The 15,917-nt window shown below is 36.1% G+C and overlaps 1 protein-coding gene across 2 annotated transcripts; it reads left to right on the forward strand.

Moving 5' to 3' along the window:
• Positions 1-3,858: 3,858 nt before the first annotated feature.
• Positions 3,859-15,357, forward strand: LOC101214236 (pentatricopeptide repeat-containing protein At1g76280). Of its 2 annotated transcripts, none has more exons than XM_011660797.2 (14): positions 3,859-4,490; positions 4,567-4,627; positions 4,985-5,042; positions 5,306-5,501; positions 9,647-9,754; positions 9,853-10,035; positions 10,520-11,014; positions 11,367-11,462; positions 11,620-11,793; positions 12,525-12,752; positions 13,412-13,555; positions 13,646-13,834; positions 14,410-14,529; positions 14,712-15,357. In XM_011660797.2, the coding sequence occupies exons 4-14, from the start codon at positions 5,352-5,354 to the stop codon at positions 15,114-15,116; spliced, it is 2,292 nt and encodes a 763-aa protein (XP_011659099.1). In that variant the 5' UTR covers positions 3,859-4,490; positions 4,567-4,627; positions 4,985-5,042; positions 5,306-5,351; the 3' UTR covers positions 15,117-15,357. The 2 variants fall into 2 exon arrangements, with proteins under 2 accessions (XP_011659099.1, XP_004139754.2); XM_004139706.3 differs by having other exon boundaries at positions 5,311-5,501.
• Positions 15,358-15,917: the final 560 nt, after the last annotated feature.

The following is a 15,917-nucleotide window of genomic DNA, read 5'->3' on the forward strand; positions in this document are numbered from 1 at the left end:
TATGACCCTTCTATTTTGGCTCTAATCCATTTCTTAACTTCTTTATTTTTTTTTCTACAGCATTAGGGGTAGGACATGTTCACAACAATTTTAATCTATGAAGCACTTGCATGAATACATATATTAGATATGGATACAATAGAATACATCAATTTCTAAAGAAAATAGGATATTTATATGTTTGAAGATAAAGAAACCTAAGGATACTAAATATAATTTACCAAATCTAAAAAAAAAACCTTAAAATGATAAATTAATGACAATGGTAGGAAATACAATACAGACATTGAAGTGCAACAAAAAAAAACATCAAAACTATGGAAGAACAGTAATAAAGAGACATATTGATCGGACCAAAGAGAGAAGATTAGAGGAAAACTATGAAGAAAAACAAAGGATTTTTTCGTCAAATTGTTGAAGATATTCAAGAGAGTTATATTTACAAGATTTTGTGGGAACTTAAATGCAACTATGATGATTAAATCATTCTAAGATTTGGTTATTTATTTATTTTTGTCCTTTTAGTTTTCCTCTAATCTAAAGAACTTAAACACTCTTAAGAATTGGCCTAAAATTTCATAGGAGGCAACCCTCACCTCCACATTCACTCACATAGGTGAGTTTATCAAGGATACTCTTGTAGTTGGGTATTCCACTTGGCATCAAGTATACTCATTAAGAATTCAGTTCAACCTTTTTATATGGTTTAGGATATCATGTTATGATTATAGGTCATAGAAAGGTTTTCCTCATAGGTAGTTCATTTTTCTATATACATGATTCTCATCATTTATGAGGTTTTGAAAACCTTCCCTATAATCAATCCTTTTGTCAAAGGATATGTTAGATTCTTATCAGTCTGTATATGATCTACTCTAACTGCATCGTTAGTGAGGACTCTCTAATGGTGTCGTGCTTGAGACGAGATCGTTGTCTCTTTCCATTATAATGACGGTTCTGAACTTTTGTGATTGTTACAGTACTATTGCAATGGATCAAGATGGTTGGTACCAACTTTTTTCATAAAGGAATCTCTAATAGCAAACTTCTAAGTCAATTTGCTTCTTCACTGGTAGTTGTTAGTGCTGTCATCTCTAAATCCATCATCGACTAGGCCAAAATAGTTTGTTAATCTCTAATAGCATACTTCTAAGATAGTTTGCTTCTTCGCTAGTAGTTGTTAGTCCTATCATTTCTGAATCCATCATCGACTAGGCCAAAAATAGTTTGTTTCTTATACTTCAGGAAACAACTCCTTCTGCCATATTGAAGATATAACCAGTTGTAGTCTTTGAGTCATCTGAGAAAGAGTTTCAATCAACATCGTTAAAGCATTTGAGAACAACAAAAAACATTTGGTAGTGTAATCCTAGGCTATGGGTTTTCTTTAAGTACCTCATAACACTTTCTACAACATTCTAATGCTCTATACTTTAACAACTTGTAAACCTACAGAGTAATCCTACAACGTAAGTTATATCAGGCCTAATGTAATCAACATAATATCTGAGACTGCATACGATGCCCGTATACTCAGATTGGTTAACACTGTCATTGGTGTTATTGAACAACTTTACACTAAGGTCACAAGGAATACAAGTCGATATACATTCGAAGTAATTATATTTCTTTAAGAAAAATTATATGTACTAAGATTGATCCAAAGAAATTCCCCTTCTTAGGCCCAGTTATTTTTATCCTTAAGATTATACTAACTTCTCCTAGGTCGTGCACATCAAAGTTTGCACTCAACATAGATTTCATATCATTTATGACTTGCAAGTTCAATCCAAGAATTAACAAATCATCTACATACAAAACATATGATTGTGCAAAGACTGTATTCAAACTCGTGGTAGATGTATTTATCACTTCATTAAGTACTTTAAAGACTTTAGATAGAATTAGGCCATCAATTTTTTCATGTCATTGCTTATGAACCCGTTTTGGACCATAAAGAGATTTATCACTTTGTTCTCTTGACCATGGACAACAAGTCCTTCAGGTTGTTCTATATAAATTTCTTCTTCAAGTTCACTAGTGAGGAAGACGGTCTTAACATCCATCTATCTAAAGGTTGTTTAGGGCACCAAGAGAAAACAATACACGGATTAATGTTGACCTAGTGACTGGGGATAAGGTATAAAAAAAGACCTTGTCTGACCATTTGTCTATTAACCCAGCTTTAAAATCGTCTATTGTTTCATTAGGTTTGAGTTTCTTCTTTAGAATCCACTTACAACATATGACTTTACAATCGGGGTAGGTCTACTAGCTACCAAGTCTTGTTCGACTAAAAAAAGTTCATCTAATCATTTATAGCTTCTTGCCATAAGTTGGCATCTATAGAGGACAAAGATTCTTTCACGTCTTTCAAGGTATTCTTATACATTGAAGGTATAATAATCATCCCCAAAGTCTTTGATGATTCTAGTTCTTTTGCTTCTTATAGGTTTTGGGCCAACTTCCTCAGTTGAGATAGGATTTCTATTTAGAGTTAGACTACTAGATTCCGAGCCCACACTATTCCATCATTTAAAATGAAATCTATCCTCAAAGAAGTTGGCGTCATTTGACTCAATGACTACTTGATTTACTAGATCATAGAACCTATAGAATTTACTATTTAAAGCATAACTTATAAAGACAAACTCATAGGCTATACTAGCGAACTTTCTTCTTTTATGGTTAGAATCTTAACAAAAGCCAAACACCCCAATTCTAAAGTAAGACAAAGTTTGATTTTTTATTCTTAAGGATTTTGTAAAGTGAAGTAGTGTTTTTAGATTTATGAATTCTATTAAGGACATGACACACAATAAGGATAATTTCACCCCACCAATAAGATGTAGCTCTTGAGTTGAGTAAAATAGCGACTACTAGTTTCACTAGAGTCCTATTTTTCTTCTCGACTTTACTGACTATTTCAAAAGAATAAGGTGCAGTTTTTTCATATAATCTTTCATGTGAGTTATAGAAAACGTTAAAGTTGTTTAAGTCATACTCAGTTATTGATAACTTGTAGAAATACAACTTATTGTAGCCTTTTAGGTATAATAAGTTTAATGCATAAGTTAGGAAGAAAACAGTAGAAAAATAAAGAAATGATTAAGTTGTGCATTATAAGTTATAAATGAGCTTCATCCCTGTTTTATCGTGTTTTGCATGTTTCCTATATAGGATTTCAGGCAAAAAGAAGAAGAATAGCCCATTGACGAAACGTTAGGCGATGAGATAATGCAACCAACATAGCAAAACTAGACATTTTGAGACACTAACAAACAAAAACAGTTGGTGCGATGTCAGATAGGATGAAAAGGACATTCCTCCATCATTTTCTTTCTTGTAGGTGAGAGTCTAGAACGTAGAGAGATCCCAATAGCACTTTCTCTCAGTGTAAAAGGAAAAAATTAGAGCCAACGAGTATGATAAACCATACTCCGCATGTCTTGCCTCATTTCTCTCTACCCATTTTGTATTTTATTTGGAACTTGATTCATGTAATTATTTTACAAGTGAAGTTAAGAAAACTTCCTTTATACAAACCTCTTTGTTAAAAGGGTTTATTCCAACTTGAGAGTTTCTACCTTTGTTTTGTTTAGGTAGAACAAATAAATACAAATACACTCCCTACGAAGATAAACAAAACTAGAATTAAGACTATCAAAATTTGGAACAAGAGAAGATGAACATCCTTAACAATGGAAAACATGGAATATAATATATTAGTGAATCTCATATTGACATATTGAACCTCTCAATGGACAAACCTGAACCAAACCGAAAACCGGTTCGAACCGGTTCGCCGACCCACTTACACCGTAATACTATTATTAGGTTCCCTTCCACTCTTCCTTGTTGTATTTCCACCTTTCTTCACCCATTCGCATCTGAACTCTCTCAGTCGCCGTCCGCCGCCGTCGCAGGTCGCCCTTCGACGTTCGCCGTCGAAATTGGTTTTTATTGGATTTCAACTGGTCGTCCTCTTCTTTCTTTGAGTTTTGTGGTTACTTCTTCCTTTTGCGACTGTGGATTTTGGGTTTTTATTGGGTGATTGCACACCGTCCAGCTCCACCTTTATCTCTCTCTATTCTGTCTCCTTAAGAATCAAGTCGTGTGATTGTTAGATTCCCAATTCCACTCCAACATCTATTCGCCATTTCAGGCCTCAATTTTTTCGGACCATTTAGACAAATAGAGAAATGGGGTTGGGTTAAAATGGGGATGCTAAGAGGAAATTAGGATGAACTTAGAGGAGGAAAACAGAATTCAGTGAAGACGATGAATGTGCAGCAACTTCCGAGAAGAGGAAAGAGGGAGGAAGCCTTTAGTTTATTCTAACAGAACAAATCCTATTTCTACACCAACTGTATTCGGCTGCAGAGCAAGAATATTGCACTTATGGCTTTGTTCGCACTGCCATTTCATTCGGAATCTTGTCTTTAATAAGCTTTTGTCGCCGTCTCTGCTGGGAAGACAACAATGCACAGGCATGTAAAATTCTTTCCGGGTCATGGTAGTAGTTACAGATGCCCTAACCTCATTTCTACTTTGCATTTTCCTCAGGGCAAGCTTTCGTTTGGGATCAATAGCTGACTCGATATATAGATTCAAGCCGCACGAACATGTAAGCATTTTTAGTTCGGAAGTATCAAGCATGGCTGGATTTTATAAATTTGTTTTTTTTTTAAATCTTGAAAGACAATGAAAAAGTGTAGGGAGCTCACTTGAGAGGTTATCTGATTCAGTTAATGCGTAATTTTTCTTTGAAGAATTGCTAAGCATGGCAGTTGTTCAATGAACTTATATTTGGTTTAGCGTTTGTGCAAAATATTTATTGATTAGTGGCCATCATGGTTTCAACAAAATGTAGTAGGGTCGTGTAGTTGTCTCGTGAGATTAGTTATTGCCTCAAAACTAGCAACATAGGAATTCCTGTTGAATTTTGTGAGTTGTTATTTATTCTCCTTACTACTATCAACAGGTGCGAAAACAGGATGCAAGCAAATTGGTATTCCATCGGGCGCTTCTCATCTCCAGTGGTAATCTATTGAAAATAAGTTGTTTGAATACTTCATGTCTTTCGAAATGAGTGTTTTAATTGTTTTTCTTTGGCATAGTAAATGTAATTGGTCTTATTACATTTGTTTACAAATTACAAATTTGGAAAATAGTTTGTTAATAGGCTATGTTTTCTGTCAGAACATACAGTTAAATTTCTTGTACAACATGAATATATGAATCATAATGGTGTAGTTTTTTGAAATCTTCAACTCATGTGGAAAATGACATATTAATGTTTCAGTGTAGGTAGTGAAATTTGGGGAAATGGAGCAGAGTCAACTGCATTCATGCAGATGCAGATTGTCAATGCACTTCGTCTGGGTGATAGAAGTAGGGCATCCAACCTGCTTATGGTTCTTGGCCAGGAAAAGTTCTCTTTAACTGCAGATAATTTTGTTCGCATTTTGAGCTACTGTGCAAAATCCCCTGATCCGCTGGTAGGTTTTTTGTTCTTTGTTATCCTCTATTGCATCTCAAGGTTATAATTATTATTATTTTAAATTTACGGGTGTTGAGAAAGCAAAATTTGTTTGTATATTTATCCATTATGATTCAATATTACTGTGAATAAGCTAGAAACGGATTATGCTAGCTAGCATTTACCCATTTCAGTGGCTAGACCAGTGGAAAAATGAATTGAAGGTCTAGAGTTTATACTGTACATAAGTATTTATTTGCAACTGCGTGCATTGCATTGTAATTATACTGTATGCACTTGTGAACATTGAATCATAATGTCCCAGCAAAAACATCACGCAGCCACAAGAATCACATAAACACATAAAATGTTTGGAAGAAGTTAAACTCTTCTTATTGATACTAGTAGAAAGTGGCTATAAATGGGAACTAAAGCTCAGTATTCATAAGACAACTCTTACTCACCCATTTCCTTGATGATACCTGTCCAGTTTCTGTTAAGATTCTAAACCTGAAACTCAATAAGATCTCAACAAAAGGACCAAGTAGAGACAATACTGTGCTGTAATGTATTAATAAAACGATCCAAGATTTCCAGACAAACAAGAATACAAAATAACCAGATGACAGGAATAGTAAAAGAAAAATCCAGCTCCTTTAAGAATAGCCGGAAACTTCTCCTAAAAGCTTATAACAACTTTCACCCCAAAATTGAGACCTAGTTTTCATACCTAAAACATTCCTCATTTATGTCTGTCTCCAGTGGGCCCTCGGGTGTTTCTTTCCCTCTCTCCTTAACTCTCCCTTGACATATTCCGTGAGTTTCCCTTTTTACCCTTTCTTTTATATATATGAAGGAATGGAGATCTAACATTACCACACGCCTCGAAATGCACCTTGTCCTTAAGGTGGAAGGAAGGAAATTGTTAGTTCATCAAGTACATTGATTCCCAAGTCTTTTCACTATTCGGAAATCCCTTCCCCTTGTCCGACCATTCATTTACTGCTAATTCTCTACTCCCTCTTACCCATAGAACTGTTTTAGGCCTCAATCGTAATTCGAATTCTTCGGTTACGGCTGGAGGTGTGTATTGAACTCGTTGATTCTGCCTCAATTCCAGCTTCAATTGTGACACATGGAACACATCATGGATGCTTGCTTCCGGTGGTAACTCGAGACGATAAGCTACTGCCCATATCTTTCCGGTATAATATGGCCCATAGAACTTTGGTGTTGGTTTTTCACTTCTCTTTCTTGCTAATGATCGTTGCCTATAAGGTCTCAACTTTAAATACACTTCTTCCCCTTGTTTGAAATTCAACTCTCTTTAGTGCGAATCTATCTGCTTCTTCATCTTACTTTGTGCAAGGAGAACATCTAGTTTGAACCCTGAAGGATCAGTTTTGCTCACAAAGGTACTGCGATATTGGGTGAAGTCAGTACTTTGGCTAAAAGTGGGGGTTGCCATGTCTTCATTCTTCTTGACAAACCTCCCGTAATATCCCTTCAGCCCCAATAATCCTCTCAATTTTGATTCATTCTTGGGTGTGGTCAATTTATCATAGCTCTGTCCTTCTCCCCATCGGTTTCCACCCCTTTTTGCGCGATCCACTGTCCTAAGTGTTGTATTTTGAAATGGCCGATAATGCACTTCTTATTTTCTACACATTTCTTTTAAAGCTTATACGACACAATGACTTGATTCCACTTGCAGTAATCTACACAAATGCACCACCTCCCCTCCTTCTTCTTAACTAAAAACACTTAACTTGAGTAAGGGTTTCTCCTTGGCTTAATGATTTATGCTTGCCACCTTTTGATTTCCAATTTCTCACTCTCCCCTTCTTGAATGTACCCATACCTATAGGGTCTCACGATGATGGTTTTTTTCCTTCCCACACGAGAATTCGATGGTCAGCTTTTGAGGTAGCCTTCTAGGTGTGTCAAAGATATTATCATACTGCTTTAGGAGAGCTTGTATCACGTGCAACCATTCTTCGTCCCCTCCTTCCCGAATCTTGTTTCCAGTCTTCTCTTCTTCCTCAACCTCAATTCACGACCCCTGTTCTTCCTCCTTCCCAACCTTCATCAAGCTTCTCAATGAACACTCAACTGTAGTCAAGGTCGAATTCCCCCTGAGCACAATGGGTTGGTTTTTAATTGCAAATGACTTCGGCGGCCAATGTATCCCCATCAATCCCGTCGAGCACAACCATGTTATTCCTACTACTACATCTCTCTTTCCCAGATTAATGGCTAGGAATTTTACGTGGATGGTTATTTTGAGAAGTTTCAGTTCAGTTCTTCCGCAGATTCCTTCCCCTTCAACTGTCGTAATAACTCCCATAGTTACTCCAAATACCGAACCTCTAGTGATGGGTAGTTTGAGTTCCTCTACAATCTTTTGTTGTATAAAATTGTGAGTTGCACCATTATTAATCTAAAGGATTACGCTCCTCCCTTTAATCGTTCCTTTCAGCTTAATCGTTCCCATTTTTTCAATTCCGTGGATGGCTTGCAGAGCGATTTCCTTATCATCACCAACCTCCATCATCTCTAGCTCTACAGTTCCGTTCACCCCATGTCGGTATCAAATCCCTCTTCAAAATCCTCTTCCTCGTTTGTGAAAAAAAACATAAACTCCCTATTTTCTCTCACCTTATACCCATGGTCATGCAACCATTTTTCGTTGCACCGTAAACACAACTCCTTATCTAGTCGTGATTGAAGCTTACTATCGAACAACTGCTTGATTGGAGTTTTTTTTTTCGTGTAATTCCCTCACATGGGTATAATAATCTGCCGTGTATGGGTTTCTCTCCCTTTTACCCCGTTTCTCTCCGTGTAATTTTGATGGGTTTTGGAGAATTGGGTTTCCCTCCTACCCAGCCCATGGGCTCCCCATTCACTAAGGGCCAATTTTAGGGCAATTTTTCAGTCATTCATTAGTTTGATCTCCCTCATACCATCTTCCAAAGTTCCCGGATAACGGCTCACCAATTTCGCTTGCAACTCTGGTTCCCGCTCGTCTTGTGTGATCCTAATTAGTCGAACTCGCCAGCTTCTTTCGTCGAGAAATTTGAAATGCTCGCACAACTTCTGTTTCAAGTCTTCTTCTACCCATATCATCTTACGATTGTTACTCTGACAGGACAAACTTACTTCATCTTGAGCGAAGTCTACCATGATAACCTTGATTTTCTCCATCACTGTTGAGTCATTGATCTCGAAGAAATACTTATCTTTGCATAGCCCGAATTCTCGATTCACTCCATTGAAGACGGACCTTTCCAACTTCTTATATTTGCTCTTATCCACCGTCTTAGGTTTGGCCATCGAAGGCGTTTCTAACTCCTTTTTCTCTTTTGTCTTGCACACCGAAACGTTAGATGCTTCTAACTCTTCTTTTCTCCTACTTGCCACACACTTATTCATCTCTTCAGCTAAATGGTCCTCACTCTCCTTTTGTCCGAGAATGATTTCCTTGAGGTCTATAACCAGCCTTTCAGTTGATTTGATTCTTTTTTCAAACTTTTTTTGATCCATGGAATGCGTCCTTCCCAGGATGATTGGCTCTCATACTAATTTGTTAAGATTCTAAACCTGAAACTCAGTAAGATCTCAACAAAAGGATCAAATAGAGACAATATTCTGCTGTAATATATTAATAAAATGATCCAAGATTCCCAGACCAACAAGAATACATAATAACAAGGAATATAGATAACCGGATGACAGGGATAGTAAAAGAAAAATCCAGCTCCTTCAAGAATAGCCGGCAACTTCTCCTAAAAGCTTATAACAGCTTTCACCCCAAAATCCAGACCTAGTTTTCATACCCAAAACATTCTTTATTTATATCCATGTTTCTAGTGGGTCCTCAGGTGTTTCTTTCCCTCTCTCCTCAGCTCTCCCTTAGCATATTCCGTGAGTTCCCCTTTTTACCCTTTCTTTATATGTATGAAGTATTGGAGATCTAACAGTTTCCTCCTCTCTTTACATTACTCTGCCACCACAACTAATTCACTCTCCACCTTGAAACTAGGAAATTGCATGTCTTACTAGCATTGGAACACGAATGATGACAGCCTTATTACTTTCTATAAACTGATGAGTGTGCTGAAGCCTAAGGCTATATATATGTGTGTGTGTATTTTCTTGCAGTTTGTCATGGAGACTTGGAAAATAATGGAAGAAAGAGGAATTTTTCTGAATAACACATGCTCCTTACTTATGATAGAAGCACTCTGTAAAGGGGGTTACTTGGATGAGGTATAAACATATAATCTACACTGAGGTTGTATGCAATCTTTTGGCCACACATCCAGTTGTAGTAATAACAATAATTTTCTCCTGTTGGAATGATACAGGCATTTGGTCTAATAAATTTCCTAGCAGAAAGTCATGTGATGTTCCCTGCTCTGCCTGCGTACAATTGTTTCTTGAGAGCCTGTGCCATAAGGCAAAGTATGGTTCATGCTAGTCAATGTTTGGATCTTATGGATCACAAAATGGTTGGGAAGAATGAAGCTACATATTCTGAGCTACTCAAGGTCTGCAAGGAGCCTGATTCCTTATCATTTTTATAAACATTATTTCAAGATTTCTTTTGAACTAGTGATCATCATGATGATACTTGGAAGTTCTCTTATGATATTATTTCTACACCAAAATTGGATCAGTCATAGGCATCTCACTGTCAATCTTACTGGTAAAAATAAATTAAAATTTGATGGAGATACGATTCTAAATTTTGAAGTGTATACGTAACATTCCATGCACTTTTGTTTAGTGTGATAAGAACATATTGATACATGAAGTGCAGTACCTTTACAGAATAAAGTGGATCGTGGGATAGGTTCTAGTAGTCATTGATCTCTTCAAAACACTCTCCTGTTTCAATTGCATGAGTCCTTTTGACAGGAAGGTTCTGTTTTAGGAGAATTATTATATCATATATGTACCTATAAGTTAAGATGACCATCCTTTAAAACATATATGTAATGAATGAACACTAATCTTTCTTTTTTCAATCAGCTTGCAGTTTGTCAGAAAAACTTGTCTTCTGTGCATGAAATCTGGAGGGACTTTGTAAAAAATTATAGTCCAAGCGTTTCATCGCTGAGGAAGTTTATATGGTCCTACGCAAGGATGGGAGATGTGAAATCTGCATATACTGCACTGCAAAAGATGGTGACTTTGAATAATGGAGCCGCAGGAAGAAAGTTACAATCTTTGGACATTCCAATACCTTCAAGAACTGAACTTTATCGTTACAATTTTAATTTTGAGGAAAAAGAACCCTCTATTGATGAGTTTTTCTATAAGAAAATGGTCCCCTGGAATGGTGACGTAGGGGGGATTTCTGTTAGTGGTATAAAATGTGGAGAAGTTGAAACTGGTCCATTAACTGTGCCAAACAATCACAAAAGCAGTTTTGTAAGGAAGGTTTTGAGATGGTCTTCCAATGATGTGATGCGTGCATGCTCTCTTGCTGGGAACTGTGGTCTTGCAGAGCAGCTAATGCAACAGGTCTTATTTCTTTCCTTCGAGATCATTTTTATTCAATGATACAGCCAGTTGGTACAAGAAATCTTGAATTGAGATAATATTTTTCATAATGTTATCTCTTGGTACCAAAAACTTTTACTTTTATAAACAAGTAATATATATTGTGTATATATATTTTCATAAAATAATGGGTTTCAAATGCTTTAAATAGTTGCCACTTTAAGTTATTTGGATTTTCTTGTTCTTGCTCAGATTTCATCATTGGTGAAATAATTTTTGTTATTTTATACGTTGTACCTTGTGTGAATATTTTTAGAGTTCATTTAGTTCCGTATTTCGTGTGTACTGATGAGACTCGGACATGTCTTTGAAGATGCATAAACTTGGATTGCAACCGTCATCCCACACATTTGATGGTTTTGTTAGATCAGTTGTCTCAGAGAGAGGTTTCAGTGCTGGCATGGAAATAGTAAGTTATTTGGGCTTTGATTAGATCTTGATTATCATTACAAGCTAATCTTTTGCATTCATTTTTTTATTTGTTTCATTTTTCAAGGAGTTTTTAATTTTTATTATGAGGCCAAATATTTATTACTCCCCTAAACGAAGAAACCCCTCTTTTCCAGTTAAAAGTAATGCAACAGAGGGGATTGGAGCCATATGATTCAACTCTTGCTGCTGTTTCAGTAAGTTGTAGCAAGGCGCTAGAACTTGATTTGGCTGAAGCTCTACTTGAACGACTTTCAGCTTGTCCTTACCCATACCCCTTCAATGCATTTTTTTCTGCATGTGACATGATGGTAAGTTGACCTTTTTTAAGTAAGAAATTGGCCTAAAATGGAGAAAAATGAAAGAATTTTCATGAGCATACAAAAATTATGTCTACAAAAAGAGTCCTAAACTACAAGAAAAACTTCATGACAAGAAGCTGATAATTACGAAATAAATCTGGTTAATAGAAGCCAGACACATTAAATCTGCACCCTTCCATGCCTCCTTCCAAGTCCTCTCAACCCCTCTAAAAATCCTATGATTCCTTTTGATTCACTCTCCAGAAAAAACCCTAAACCCTTGCCACCAGACTCTCCATTATTCTCAAAAGGGAGAATTCATTAGAATCTTCCAATTTAACAATTTAAGGCGTAGCTTCTTACTGTAATTGCTTCTCAATTTTCTGAGTTTGGTGTAATTAGACTATTCCTTATATGCTCCAAACGCAAAGCTGATGCTAAAACGCTACTCAGGCTCCTTCTAAATAGTTATATGCCAGCATTAAGTTTCTGACATAATTATTGTAAAAGCCCCTAAATATTTTTAATTCTGACTCATGGTTTGGATTTTTCTTTTGTTTCTTCTGAACTGGGTACTAGTGCATTGTGACACTAGAGGATATAAATTATAAATGCAATCAAGTTTATGGGCTACAAGGGAACTGTCCAATGAAAGATTTTATAGTGATATCTTAGTTTGTCTTCATATGTCCTATAGGACATTATTCGATCCAACTTCGATTGTGGGATCCTTATTGCAGGATCAGCCTGAACGTGCCATGCGTATGCTTGTTAAAATGAAACAAATGAAGGTGGCTCCAGATGTCAGGACCTATGAGCTTCTATATTCTTTATTTGGTAATGTGAATGCTCCATATGAGGAGGGGGACAATTTGTCACAGGTGGATGCTGCCAAAAGGGTACGCATGATAGAGATGGATATGGGAAAACATGGGATACAATATAGTCATTTCTCTATGATGAACTTGGTAAGACGACAGCTATCCTCTCTCTCTCTCTCTCTCTCTCTCCCCCCACCACAAAAAGGAATAAAATAAAGAGAGAGAAAAGAACTTGCAGTTGTGTTATGTATTGACTGATGATCCACATCTGACTAGAGAACATTGCAGGAAGTTGTCTACTTCCCTCACAAAATTTCAAGCAGAATTTGGTTCTCTTTTCGAAGTTTCTTTCATTTTTTCCTTGTACTAATTTATTGTTTGTTCAGCACTTTGAGGGAAGTGGATATGGTCACTTTTCAATTGGAGAATTGATTAACATTTAGGAAAAGGTTTTGATGAACTATGACGGATAAATCTGATTTTATGTTTTTTCAGATCCCATTTAGTGCTGTTGTAGAACCATCACTGTTTTTGTTGTACATAGTCCTGATTATGTGTACTAGCTAAGAAAAATAAAATGTGGTGGTTAACTGGCTTAGCCCTTTGAAGTACGATCATTAGCATTTAGCAGTTAGCACTACTATGTAACTAGAAAAGCATTAAGTTCACTCAAATTTATTGGGTGCACGGGTGCACCGTGCAGATTAAACTGTTCTTACTTTTTTACTTTAATTGTTAAATCTTTCTTCACTGCTTATGGAAATATTGTTGTTTCTATTTAACTTTGAGTCCATTTGTTCCTTTAGTTGAAAGCTCTAGGTACAGAGGGGATGAAGAAGGAGGTTCTTCAGTATTTAAATTTGGCAGAGAACCTCTTTTATTACAACAACACTAGTCTGGGGATGCCCGTTTATAACACAGTGTTGCATTTTTTGGTTGATTCCAAGGAAGTAAGTAATTGTGGTCATGCACTCTATTCTATTAAGCTATAGAGTTCCTCATTTGTGTTAAACAGATAGTTCTGTTCCATATTTTTGCAGACTCACATGGCAATAGAATTATTCAATAATATGAAGCGTTCTGGTTTCTTTCCAGATGCTGCAACATTTGAGATGATGTTAGACTGTTGTAGTGTGATCGGATGCTTGAAATCAGCTTTTGCTCTTCTTTCCTTGATGATTCGCTCAGGGTTTTGTCCACAGATATTAACTTATACGAGCCTAGTAAAGGTACCCAATGAATTTCTTATTGGTAGATACATATATATACATTACTCACTCCATTTATACTTCTAAAGCGTCCATATTGAGTTAACAGATCGTGGGCTTTCAATGAAATCACTTTGTGGACTATTAGCTATGCATTCATGTTTTCAGATTTATATGAGTTGTCAACCTGAATGTTTGCTGATGCTCTCATACACAAGTCTGAACACAAAAAGTCATGTTTTAAAGGGGAAGGGTCTGTAGAGAGGGAGAATTTCTATTAATGTTCTCTTTTGACAATACTATAGTTTGGCTAATTTACAAGTCATTGTACGGTTTGAACCGTCCATGAAATTTTTGTTGGGCTAGTGCTATGGCGGTTGACGCCCATGGTTCGGACTTAATTTATTTTGTATTCATGTATATCTATTCTTGACACAAATGAACCATCCTAGTAGCTTCGAGGTTAACCTACCGGAGGATGCAATGTTAAATTTTCCATAAGTTTCCATATCAATTATTACCTATTAATACTTTCTTATTGTTAGTCTTGTCCTTTATCATTCAAAATATTTAACGTTTGGATTATTCCGATACAGATTGTGTTGGGATTTGAGAGATTTGATGATGCCTTGAACCTTTTGGATCAAGCCAGTTCAGAAGGGATTGAACTTGATGTCATTATAATGAATACAATCATGCGGAAAGCTTGTGAAAAGGTACCTCCCATGGCCTTGTGTCACACTTGGTAGTATTTGCTCTTGTTGGTTTTACACATTTTGACATTCTTGGAAGTCTTGGTGTACCTGTAAACCATATTTTGTTATTGAATGCCTTTGTGATTAGTGATACATGTGCTAAACAATTTCATTTTGTTGCTCTTTCTCGAATTGGATATTAGGCAAGGATTGATGTTATTGAGTTTCTCGTTGAGAAGATGAACCGTGAAAAGATCCCACCCGACCCTTCAACTTGTCAAAATGTCTTCTCTACATATGTGAACCTCGGTTATCACAGCACTGCCATGGAAGCACTGCAAGTACTGAGCATGCGCATGTTATTATGCGAAGAAGATGATGCCTCCGTGACAGAATATATGGAAAACTTTGTGCTTGCAGAAGACACCGGAGCTGATTCACGTATTGCGGAGTTCTTCAAATGCTCTAGAGAGTACCTGAGTTTTGCTCTCTTCAACTTGAGATGGTGTGCCATGCTGGGATATTCAGTTTGTTATTCCCCTAACCAAAGTCCATGGGCAATGAGACTTGCAAGTTCCTACGATGGCTACAACAACCTCCTTAGATGAAATCCTCTGTTCTGTCAAGTTGAAATACCCCATCTTTTCACCATATTGGACAAATCATGTTTCTGTAAAAGATCATATTTCTTTTTAGATGTGGAGCAATTGATTCCAACATGGAATAGGAACAGGAGATATTTAAATTGATGTAACTTTTAATGAGAGAAACTGTCAAGGCATGAGTAAAACAGTCAGCTATTTTTGTTTAGTTTGAGGGTGTGTTTGCATTCTTTGGAATACTTTTTCATTTTGGATTCCAAAAAAATTTGGAATGTTTCACCTCTAAATGCTAAATTCTAAAAATTTAATAAGTTACCTTTGTAGTTTTTTTTAAATGGCTTTCGTCTCTTATAATCTAATAATCTAATTATATAGATCTAATTATAATATCCATTTTAAACTTAACAAATTCTTTTAATAACATCTTTTTGCACAAATTTTTTTTTCAAGCACACTTCAACTTGTTTTTACTTGAGTCCACTTAAAATAGTATTAGTATTAAGATTAGATGATTAAATGTTTCTTCTCCAAAAAAACGTATTGTTGTAGTGTCTTCAATATCACTTTTACTCTAAAAACATCTCATTGTACTTTGCCTTAAATCTCACCTTACCGCTCTTTCTTTGGACTCATTTATTATAAGTTAGTTGATTTGGAAAGCTAGTGGTGTAGTTAGATAGAGATTAATTTCAACGTTAATTGCCTCTTAAACTCTCCCTTACTTCAAGTTGGTTCATTTCATACAACTCAACTTGCATAATTAATTCAATAATGATAATAAAACAAAAAACTCTAAACAACAATTAA

Source organism: Cucumis sativus, chromosome 7 (assembly GCF_000004075.3).
Source record: "Cucumis sativus cultivar 9930 chromosome 7, Cucumber_9930_V3, whole genome shotgun sequence".
NCBI lineage: Eukaryota > Viridiplantae > Streptophyta > Magnoliopsida > Cucurbitales > Cucurbitaceae > Cucumis > Cucumis sativus.